The sequence below is a fragment of the Bombus terrestris genome, chromosome 7, assembly GCF_910591885.1.
Source record: "Bombus terrestris chromosome 7, iyBomTerr1.2, whole genome shotgun sequence".
NCBI classification, from domain to species: Eukaryota; Metazoa; Arthropoda; class Insecta; order Hymenoptera; family Apidae; genus Bombus; species Bombus terrestris.
Window position 1 is genome coordinate 9,187,483 of NC_063275.1, and position 11,971 is coordinate 9,199,453.

Here is an 11,971-nt window from a genome sequence, read left to right on the forward strand (position 1 = left end):
TGCACACCGGGTCAAAACATTCCGGAATTCTTGTGGCGGATCGACGCTCCGTACAGTGTATGGACAGCACGCGTGCTGCTGGTTCTTAAGGTGTTGCTTTTAGAATTTACCATTTAGCGCTTTTATGCTTCATATTTAACCCTCCGACATTGCTTTCCTTATTTTTAACCAAATCCCATTTTTGTACCATTAGAAAATTTCTTTAGTTTCAGGAAAATAAAAAGAAATATTTATCGATATGTAATTCGAAAAGATTCGAAAATTGCATTAAAGTTAAATTACTTCGCTTGAGAATTAAATAAGTAAGTCCTTTTAGATGATCTAACGTATGTTTGCTTCATTCTTGGAAAGTAAGTGCTATATCAAAAATTAAATTATTTATTTTTTTTATGATTCGTGCTTCTTATATTCAAATAATGGACAATTTCTTCTTTTAAATATTCATTGATATTTAGTCATAAAAACAGCCTTGCTCTTAATTGAATTATTCTTGCCCCTTTCTTTTAAATTAATCCGCTGTGAAGGATTAATTCATAAAAGTGTCGAGTATTATACTGTTTTATTTTTCTTCGATTTTATTTTCGATATGTATTAAAATGTATGTACATTCTTTGAATTATGTTAAAAATAAGTTTGACAGTATAATTGTATACTATTGATTCTCGTGATTGAAAGTAATGTAGATGAGAAATATTGGAGAATATATTATTTCTTTGCATTAGAACTGAAGGAGGAATTGCAAAATCTAAGTTCTTGGAATGAGATAAGATTAAGTAACACAGATTGTATAGTAATGATACAAGCTTAAGCAACACATAATTAAGGTGCTAGTGTGAAAGATGTGTCTTCCTATTTAAATTTCATCAACATACATGCATCTAATGTGGCAATAAAGCCGCTAAAAATGTAAAAAATACACGTATAACTACATTATAAACTATATTGTAAATGATGTTCAGAATCATGTCTTTCCAATGCAGTTAATGTAGGCAATTTTGCGTGATAATATGCAAATATATTATAGTATGGTAAATTACTGCAACTTATCTCTGTTACGGATTTTACGCTTCTATGTTTTTTTTTCCAAAAATTAAATATTTGTGCAAAAGATATATAACTTCCACTCAGAAACCTATAATCCAACATTTATTCATTCCAAAAAATATAGTTATTATAAAAACTACAACTATAATAATAGCAAAACTATTTCTTACGAGAAAAGAAATTGAAAACTATTTCTGAAAAAAATGTAATGTATATTATTCCTTTAAGCATAAATTAATAGTGAAATAAATTATACGTTACCAACTCTTAGAAATATTTTATTAGAATATGTTCGGATACGCATGTTCCTTTAAAATGTACACGTAACAGTGATTTATAAAATTTCCCGAACGACTCATCTGAATTTTCGGGAAATATAAATCAACGCATATAAGAAATTAGGTCACATTTCCCGAATGTACATGAGAAAATATAAGTGCGTTAAGTATCACTTAATGTAACACATCAGGGTAAAAAAAGTCGAGAGGTGTCATTCATATCGTCGAACAACAAGATTTAAATGCAGAAACTAGTAAAAACCATGGAGATGTAGTTGTTAATTTTAGGCGACAAATATTACAAATAATTTGTGTGTAACCGTTGATTTTGTTCGAGATTGAGCTTTCATACAATTCCAATCTTATTCCTCCTATCCTTATTCATAATATTCATAATAAATTATATTTTATATTTGTATTCTTTAATAACTCAAAAAAACTATCTTTTAGTATAGCATAAATTATATGTACTTAAATTTACAATAATTTCTTTTTTCTCCTCTTTCATATTTTTAAATACAAATCCAAGTAATATTTAATAAAAAAAATTGTCCATTTGAATGGATTTATAAAAATATTAAATTGTATGTAAAAGCGTAAATATTTAAATATAATATAATTAATTCTAATCGTTAGTGTAAAAAAGATTAATTTAATAATGACAAACTAACGCGTTTCATTTCTATCAGTTGATTCATTTTCTTGAATTGTTCAGAAACACGATATCTTAATTGGTCTGCATTACAGCATTAATATGAAGTTGCAATTTAATCATTGATCAATAAAGCTGAGAATCAACGAGCAACTATAAGGTGATATTATGAGGTAAAAGATCAAATTTCCAATCCAACATATAATTGCAAACAACAAGCGATGATGCAACGTTCGTTGATATTGATATTCGCTCAATAATGGAAAACAAATTTTTCTACGAACACGAAAATTAAGGAATAATAATTTTTAAGATATTATTAGATTTTTTAAAGAAATATTTAAGAAATTATTCACAACTTCATTTTTTAACTATATTTATCATTAAATTAACACAAAACTTTTGTCGAAGTGAACATAGCTAGAAATTTGACAAGAATTTTAGAAAAATGAAAATATTTGAAAATCATAAGCTAATTTGCGAATTTTACAGACAATTTGAAAAAGTGAAAATCTTCGTACCGTTGGAGAAAGTTCGGGTATTAAATGATTTTCTGTGCAGAGTATCACCTCAGGGGCAGATTACTTATTCAAGGTTTAACGAGGAAGCCATCGCCCATGTTGCAGCCTAGCAAGTGTAATCGATGATTCACTCCTCCCTCCCTCCCGATTTGTGCATGGCCTATATTGCGTTACGTAAATACTGCAAGCAAGTTGGGATCTATAGATCGTTTCGTGAGTCGTGGCGAATATCGGAAAGAACCCTATGTTTGCCCGCAACATTGTCTTACCAAGGGTATATTTTCTCCTGGATTTCAATTTAATGCGGTACATAATGCGAACATAGCAAATCTTTTTTTTCTGAACAGTTAATCGAGAACGGTTATAGTAGGAAATACTAGCAATTTTATAGCCAAAGAGTAGTAACGGTATTAAGATTTATATTTTTTAGAAAAATATCACAATTAAACCCTTCAATATTAAGAATTTTTACGATACTTTATGATTTATTATATAATGAAATGGAAATGTAATAATACGTCCATAACGAATTCATAACAAATTCATTCATCTCGATATGAAACTGCAAAACAAATAATGATGCTATACTTTACAAGAGATATATTATAACGATTAATAATATCTTACAAGAGACAAGGGCTGCTGTTAATGAGCAAATGGTATTTAGTGATTTCTTAAATACTAAATAATTACATTGTTTACGGGTTTTTAAAGGAATCTATGAGCAGCATTATCAACATTATCTACGAATGCGACAGGAATTTTTAATCGTTTAATATGAATCTGGATAATATAAATATAAATACTTAAAGCAACAGAAAATTCTTTCATCTGTTTAATATTGCCTCCTTACAGGAAATAACAAGGAATTTAAAGGCAAAGTATTTCTAAAGATAACTGGAGGGTGATCGAGTCTCGTTTTGTAAATGTTACGAGTTAATTACAATTGCAAATAGAATTAATTGCATGTTGAGTAGTACAGGCAGTGTTTTGCGTATCCTATCTACGTGTCGTAAAAAGTAAGAAAGAAGGAAATAGTGATTTTTCTGTAATGTGTCTTTTCTATAACGGAAACAAGTTCACGCACATTTGAACCAAGAGGGAAGGGTATCTACGGTGGGAAAATGACCGTGCTGTGCTCGAGAATTGCTTTGATATGAGGTAATGCGCACCGCAAAACACGCAAGATGTGTTACGTAATGTTTAAAGTGTGACGAAGCACTGGTGACCGGGTATATTGATATATATTTATTAACAAGCGATCGCGGCTAACAGTTTCCGCTAAGAAGAAACTATTCCTCGTAATTCGCATAATTTGCACCGAACAAGGTGATTTTTTTTTTTTAATGCTTTAAATTGGAAATTATCGCGTCGCATTAAAAAGACAAATGGATCTACTCGCTCGAATCTTTCCACGATCCATTAGTCTAACGTAATTTGAAAATGACGAAGCAAGAAGAAAACGTTTGAAAACGATGGTTCATACACATAAATATCAATTGCTTCGTAGTACTATGAAATCACTTCTAAGTTTTTCTTTAGAACGATTGGTATTTTTCTTGCATAAGCGGATGCGTTAAAGGTAAGTTCACTACAATTCACTTATTTTTCATTCATTCGTTCAAAAATTTGCAGATTCAGAAATGCTACATGTGTTTTAAAAAACAATTAAATTAGAAAAGGATAGATACTTTTTAAACTTATTAAAATTCTTCTTTCACAATAATTTTAAGAAAGTAAATTTCTCTTGCAAAATTTAATCAAATAAGCATTGAATACAATGAATTATGATAGTAATCACTTTATGAAATCATTTATAATATGTAAGAGCAAAAATTATTTCGATTACACAAATGGATTTTTACACAATGAGACTTTATTTGCCTATCAAATAAAAACGGATGAATAAGGTCTAACGTAGAATACAAGTGGCTAACGTGTATGACAAGCATGACAAACATATTTATGATTATGTTTAGGTGCACGGGTGTGTCTACTAGTTTCTTGAAAAGGAAGGTCAGTTGCTTAGTATGCCTGTACAACAAAAGCAAACCACATGCGGTAGTAAACTACTGCTAGTTCCTACTTTCTCTCCTGCAGGCTTCGTCATTAATGAAAGAGCCCTCCCTATTGCTGTGTTAAAAGTGATCGACAGATTAATCTTACCGTCGAAAAATCATGCTAACGAGAAAAGTCGCTCGGGAATAAATGTTCGTTCCTTAGATTTAAATTATGTAACTAGTCAGTGTGTATTATAATCGCGGAAGAATAGAAATAACGCTAATTATCCACGTAATGGGTTATTGGTATGTATTAGTAAACAATAAAAAAATCGAATTAGAATTTTTCTAAAAAGAATCTCGCTGTTAAATTAAATGCAAACGGAATTTCCTCATTTAGATGGTCTTGAGGAAAGGAGTTAAATCACAGATTGTGTATTTTAAAACATTTATACATATGCTAATACTATTGAACACACATAATTTACGAATAGAGTTTTATTATTTACATGATTGTCACATTTTTATATTATTAAGTTGTAAGTAAAGTTTTTGGGAGAAGATATGATAATAGAGAATATGAAAATGACATTTAAATCAGAAATATTGTTTGATTCTTCTCAAGCAAATTTGGATTTCAAAAATTTGAAATAAATTTCACTGTGAGGCTTTTTAAGAAACGAAAGATAATTTCGAAAAAGTATCAAAGTAAATGCAAGTTTATAAATCTACCATAAGGAAGATATAAATAGTTCGCTCTACTTGCAGAAGTCAATTACACATATTGTGATATATTTTAAAATTACTGATTTATAACGACTGATACAATAGAATAAAACAATTTAATACAAATCGAAGATGCTTCATCTTATTCTTAATATGTAGGAATTAACATATAAAACGAATTTTTGTTCATGTATTTGCATGCCCCACGAAATCTTATATTCTACAGATCTAAATATGTATAACGTACAATAACTTTTATTATTAAACTAATTGCGTTTTGATGTGTAAAATAACATGCTATCTATCATAAATAAATTTGTTAGTACCCAAACTAAATGTCTGATTAATCTATTAAGAATCAACTTTATGTTGATACAACATAACCTTTGTTATTTCTTTTTAATCATTTTCCATGGAATTCATTTTTTAACATTTTCACATTATGTAAATGAAATCAAAGGATTTTCTTACTATTTTTTTCGTTTCTATCTCCTCCTTTATTTATATTCTACAATATAGAGAAATTGAGATATTTATAGCGTTATGATGACCTACTTTTCTTAAATTATGAAAGTTTTCTTGCGTTTCTGATTTATGTAATATCTATATCTATTGTGAAGTATACATTATTCTAATAAATTTGGTACACCTTGAACTATATGCAGAGTATTAACAAACTAGTGCGAGTAAAGAATATACAACAAAATTTTTCCATATGACGCTTCGTGTTCGAAAAAATCGAGTTTGGAAATTTGAAGTATTCTTGAACTTAGCTTATTCCGGACTAAACAAGAATAAATAATCGATAGAAGGTGATCTTGCGCCTGAAAATAAGACAAAAATGTAGAATAAAGTTTTTTCATAAGATACTTTCTTCCCAAAGAAATAAATTTGAAAATTTGCTATGTGTATGTACCAGACGAATTCTTACCAAACATGTTCAAACTCCTCTTGAAAGCGAGCCTGAAACGGAAAAATTTTATTTTACATTTTTACTTATTTTCGCGTGTAGAATAACGGTAATTGGCTAAGTTTAAGTACACTTAATAATTTTTCAAAGCCAATTTTCTCGAAAACGAAGCGTCATATGAAAACATTGTATTCTATATTCTTGATTTACTTTTTCGTGTAAATTTACCTCCTTTCGCTTTGTACCATTTACATCATAATGCATCATTATTAAAACTTTAGTTTAAGACTAATCAACATCCAACTATTCATTTCAAGTTCATCTACCTATTGATATATGATGATCGGTTCACCACCATCAGCCCTCGTTTGGATCAGCAAATCGATCAGAGATTATGACTTAAAGGATTATTGATACGTGCATAAATATTAATATATATAATATGCCTCGGAAGATTGATAAGTTACAATATATCCAAGTAAAAGATTATTCTACATGCAAAAATAACTTGGAAACAAGAATAAATATCTTGCATTTAACTATCGTTCACAAAAGAATCAAATAACAAAATTTGGCAAGTATACATAGTATATATCTGTACGTACATTACCGTTCATGAGCCATAGTACATTTAAAATAGTTTTGTAATAAAATTTTCAAATTATACAATACGTATTGTACATGCAATTAATAGGTGTTAATTTCATTTTGCAGTTACAACATTCATTGATACTTATCCTAGACGATTAACAATAAGATCTCCGTGACTTATGATTAGTAAAGTGAATAATTAACTTCCGGTAAAGTATTTATTTCAAATTTACAAACATTTATTCCAAACTCAACTTTTTTAAAAACGAACTGGAACGAATAACTTAATTCTATTTCTTTTTATTTATTTCTGCATGTAAAATAAGGTCCAAGTGCACTCATCATAGGATATGTGTATAGTGCGACAAAATCGAATGGGTGAAAGAACTGCAGCAATATGCGCTATGCGCCTCGTAGACGATGATATAACGTCGTGTCGCCTCTTATCATCTACGCGTGCACGAAAACACATGCATGATATGTTTTTACTCTCGTGTATGTGTTTCATGCGATCGGCGTGAACTATTTGTTACGCATGCACTCTGTATCATGGTCGGTCAACCTAGCTTATCCTTCTATTACGTATGACACGTATACACATGAACGTATATGTATGTAAGAGCGGAACATGGATATGGCAAATACATGCGCGACCGCTACATATTTTGTAGTTATGTATACAGCGTACAGATATGCTTAATGATATAACAAGGTTTAACGTACACTTATGTACGTATGTACACACGTACATTTAATATTTTTATGAATATATGAATATATAAATATATATTATTGTTTACATTAGAAGGTTATCTTACCATTAGTATTATTATCGATGCTATTATTATATGCCAATGTATTATCGATAAATGTACATTTTTTTATCTAATATGTCAGATGATTAATACAATTTGTTTGTGTTTCTACGTGTATGTCGAATGGTTTATATAGATTTTATGTTAATTACGCCTGATGTTATATAGTCTTAGGTTTATCCTATAAATGATAATGAATGTAAATTAAATAGATAGGAAACGGAAAGAGCTATGATAAATTTTGTCTCTCGATTATATTGGAAAGAAATTTCAGTCACAAATTTAAACAATAACGCACTCAGAGTTGTGCCCTCTTCAAGTAACTTTCACTACTTAATTGTATATCCGTCGATTAATTATTTAAAATGTTTTATCTGCATACGATACGTCATTCAAGCCGCTATACACAATGCTTCGCGATTGCCATCAGAATTTTAATCGTTTAGATTGGATCAACTGTATCAACTAGTATTCGAGTTACAATGACACATATGAAAATCGATATAAATCGACAACTTAAAATAGATCTAGTTGATACAATAAACGACTATATAATAAATTTATTTTCATTTATCTTTATTTTTATTATAATTTTAATATTTCAAAAATAATACTTTTTTACTGACTTGTAAATCGTTAATAATGCGCTTTACGTATTTTATTTAGAAAATAATCTAGTATGATTTTCATATGTTTAAGTTATATACGTCGACGCTAATACTGTCTGCAGAAAATGCACGTTTGTGAAAAATGAGATGTCGCGATGTCCGGTAGCGGGGATAGTCGCATCGCGTTAAACCCGCGTACGCACAAACGAAAATGACGCAAAGTATCAGCTACGGACGATGATTGATGCTTAAAAACATATCGGTGTAGTTAATGTACGATGTTTGTCTTATGTAACACCGCGGTTTTATTTGCTTTTGAATGTTTCGCGTCTAACGAGATACAAGTCGAACAAGCCCGAAATGCATCGAAATTTCGTTTACATTTCACCAGTCACATTATCTCGCCGCTGATAATCAACTAATCGATGCATTTACATGTCCTACTTACAGATCTATCGTAGACACTTGTTCGCGGAGTTGCAAGAAACTTACGTGCGAAACTAATCAAATCGAGCTATTACAATATGTATAAAAATAACAACTGTATTAAAATTTGAAAATAAGTACATTTTTTTTTATACGTCGGTTACCCACGAATACTTATTGATATTTGCAACGATCTTGCCCAGTGATTTTTTCGCTCGTAAAAGGTATCAAAAATACTGACTTACCAAATGCTTAAAGTGTTACCGTCGTGGCATTGCACATGTGACAATACTCGATCCGATAAATGACACACTTAAACAGAGGGACACTCACCTTTAATCTATTGGTGAACTATCATCGCGACTTCTGCACTTGATAACTGATGTTGACACTTAATTTTCCGGTAAAAAAGACAGTTGCGGGAAATCGGAGTTTAGAACGCGCGCAAGCACTACGCGACAGCAAACACTAACGTAGTCTCGCAGATTGCCGCCTGGCCGGTAGAGCGCCAGAATTTCGGAATGCTTTAAAAAACTATATTCCTTGAGATGGCGACACCTTCTGACAGAAGCCATAGCCTGGATTGGATCGCGAATCGATAATCTACGCGAATGGAATTATGGGATTGATATTTTCCCGCTAACTGAAAACGCGCTAAACAAATTTTGCATTTGGCCCACTCATACTGCATCATTTTCTTTCAATCAATTAACGACTAGTTCAAACTCGAATTGTAAGAAGCTAACATACGTGGCGTACTTTCTATCATAATTCCAGCTTAAACAATTCTCTTTTTATAAATATAAGAAAAATATATAAAATTATTGCAAAATTTCGGTTGAATGGAATAAAAATCGTGCAAGAGTTATATTATAAAAATTTAACGTGGCTATACGCAGATTTATTAATATATACGGATACATACCAGTTGAATGTAATATATTAAATTTTTATTCGTCATGATAAATTTCTTTTTCTGATTTCTTTTATTAAACCGAACAGTGGTGAGTGTAGTAAAACTGTCAAGGATCAAAATTAACGAAAAGGTAATTATAAAAAACGTTTCCTACGATAAGGCAACTTCAGTGCATCTATATGAAAGACATATGTATGTCTCTATTATTAAATTTTCTTATGAAAAATCAAGATATTTATTTATTTTTTAACAAATTTAAAAATATCACCTTATTTTGTACCTAATATTTATAGATATAAAATATATGCAAACGGAAAAGAAAATTTTACTTGTTTTAAATTTTTTTAAACGTGAAACAATTTTCATAAAATTAAAATAATATTATTTTAGATTTATTAATTCTTTATTTTATTAGTTGAATATATTAAAAATTTTATACCTAAAAATGTACTTTATGCTTGTAACACTGGTCTTTCGTGTTTGCCTTCTAAACCATCATTCACAGCCGAATATCCAGTACCACCCTGAAAAAAAGTTAAAGTTATTCTTCTACTTTGTTTATTTTTTCTGTTATTCTTAACAATTACCCTTTGCAGAGGTATAATATCGGCTTCAGTCAATTCTGTACTATCTAAAGGATTAATCCAATCCTTCCTAATAATTTTTTCTACACACTCCATTGTAACCACATCACCACTGAAAAGATCATAAAATATTTGTTTATGTCCAATATGTAACAAATAATGCAATACAAAAAACATTAAAAAGTGAAAAAATCATACGTTGTCCTTATAACTGCACATGGTACACTGTTACTTAAGATATCATGTGTAATTGGACACATATATCTTGCTTGCTTAACAATAAGAGACTTTTTGTCATCCGGATCTTTTACTTCAGTAAATTTTACAGGGATAAGATCTTTTATTTTCAATGGTTTTCCACTAAGAGGACAGTATATCGTCTTATCTGGCTTTTGCAATGTAGTTTCTTTCGCCTCTGGTGTCTTAGATGGAATCCAAAAACTTGGTAACATTTTATCTTTACCATTACTCATATTAGAAACCGAAGAACCAGATTCTTTGGCTGTAATTTGACTTCGAGAAACAATATTCTTCTCTCCCTTTAAAAATTTTTGCAATTTCTGTAGTTCTTCATTAGCACTTTTTTCATTAGATTGCTCCTTGAAAAATTACAAACATTGATTGCAAAATATTCAATAACACTTTCATTTATACATTTTTATTTACCTCTTCTTGTTGTTTTTGTTTTTCATACTCTTTCAATTTCCTTGCATATTCTTTCTTTTTGGTTAAGACATATTCCAATATTGCTTCTTTGTCAAACAAATAACCATCCTTTCTGTAAACATAAGATTTGCACCCTAATAAGGTAATAATATGCTAAAATAAGGTATAGTATGAAGATTATAATACAATATACAAACGTTATGACAGGATTTCTGCAAGGTTGTAATGTGAGACAACAGCAGTCAAAATCCTTAACCGAATCTTTTCCCACTCTTTGTGTATTTGTACCATAACCTGAAGCCGCTGCATCTTTTCTTTTTTCGTGATAAGTATAAACAGCACCAGCAGTACAGTTTCTCGCGTGCCGCGTCATGTTTCGTTTACTGATTTATTTCATTTAACCTAAACTTATTTTGTTGCTGTGTATCTAGTTACCGACTGAGAGGAAATAAGAATGCTCACATTTATGCTTCATGGCCCTCAGCGGCCAAGTGCTGAAGATGTTCTACCTTAGCATATACAAGAACCTATTTAGTTAAATACATTTAACCCCCCCTCCCCGCCCTTAGAAATAAATTTTCTATGATTTTACGCTACAAGAGCCTATTTCATTGTACGGTTCTAGTACAAAAGAAAGAAAAATTAATTGTATATTATATTTTTTTAGAGAAGAAAAGAAAATCTTTCTTTCCACACGATAATGGATCAGTGGTATGATGTAATAACTTTAATATATTTTCTATACAGAGTGTCGTGAAAAGTTGTATTAGTTGCATCTTAGGAGAAAAGGAGTCCACATAATTTACTGATTTAAAGAGGAACTTGAAACTTTTCCACTTCTAAGTCACTATTTTAATCAATTAAATTAATTAACTTGTGTTTGTTTCTATCTTATTATAATATTAACTTTTACTACAGTAGGGCGGAATGCATATCCAAAGACGAGAAATCGTTAATTCTAATTGTAGAGTAGTAAACTTGTGATATTTTCTTATTCTATCCAAAGTATAATTTTATTTTTAAACAATGCTTAAAACATATTTGTGTTATTGTTAAATATACGAAATTATATTGAAGTAATCTACACGGCTTTTAATGTTATTAGATACTGAAAATATCCGAATGCTTGTTATTTCCGAAATTTGTCGATTACTATAAACCCCGTGTGTAATCAAAATTTGGTCCTTAAGCTTTGATTCTCTTTTAGCATCTTTTTCTTTCTAACATTTTTTAC

General features: G+C 30.1%; 2 protein-coding genes across 6 annotated transcripts in view; both read right to left on the reverse strand.

Moving 5' to 3' along the window:
- Nucleotides 1-9,079, reverse strand: part of LOC100645374 (protein cycle) — a 120,727-nt gene extending 111,648 nt beyond the window's left edge. For 2 of the 5 annotated variants that reach the window (XM_048407473.1, XM_048407470.1), the window contains exon 1: nucleotides 8,905-9,077. Coding sequence is in view for 1 of the 5 variants with exons in the window: in XM_048407457.1 (XP_048263414.1) it covers nucleotides 6,153-6,159 (7 nt within the window). In the remaining 4 variants the exon portion in view is untranslated. Of the gene's footprint in view, nucleotides 1-6,152; nucleotides 6,185-8,816 lie in introns of all 5 variants that reach the window. The other 3 variants (XM_048407457.1, XM_048407459.1, XM_048407461.1) reach the window with 3 other exon arrangements.
- Nucleotides 9,080-9,871: 792 nt separating this feature from the next.
- Nucleotides 9,872-11,230, reverse strand: LOC100643363 (nitric oxide synthase-interacting protein homolog). The gene is made up of 5 exons (XM_003396426.4): nucleotides 10,935-11,230; nucleotides 10,738-10,849; nucleotides 10,270-10,670; nucleotides 10,075-10,183; nucleotides 9,872-10,011 (listed from the first exon to the last, which is right to left on the reverse strand). Exons 1-5 carry the CDS (start codon nucleotides 11,108-11,110, stop codon nucleotides 9,940-9,942), a joined length of 870 nt encoding a protein of 289 aa, XP_003396474.1. The 5' UTR covers nucleotides 11,111-11,230; the 3' UTR covers nucleotides 9,872-9,939.
- Between the last annotated feature and the right edge of the window lie 741 nt (nucleotides 11,231-11,971).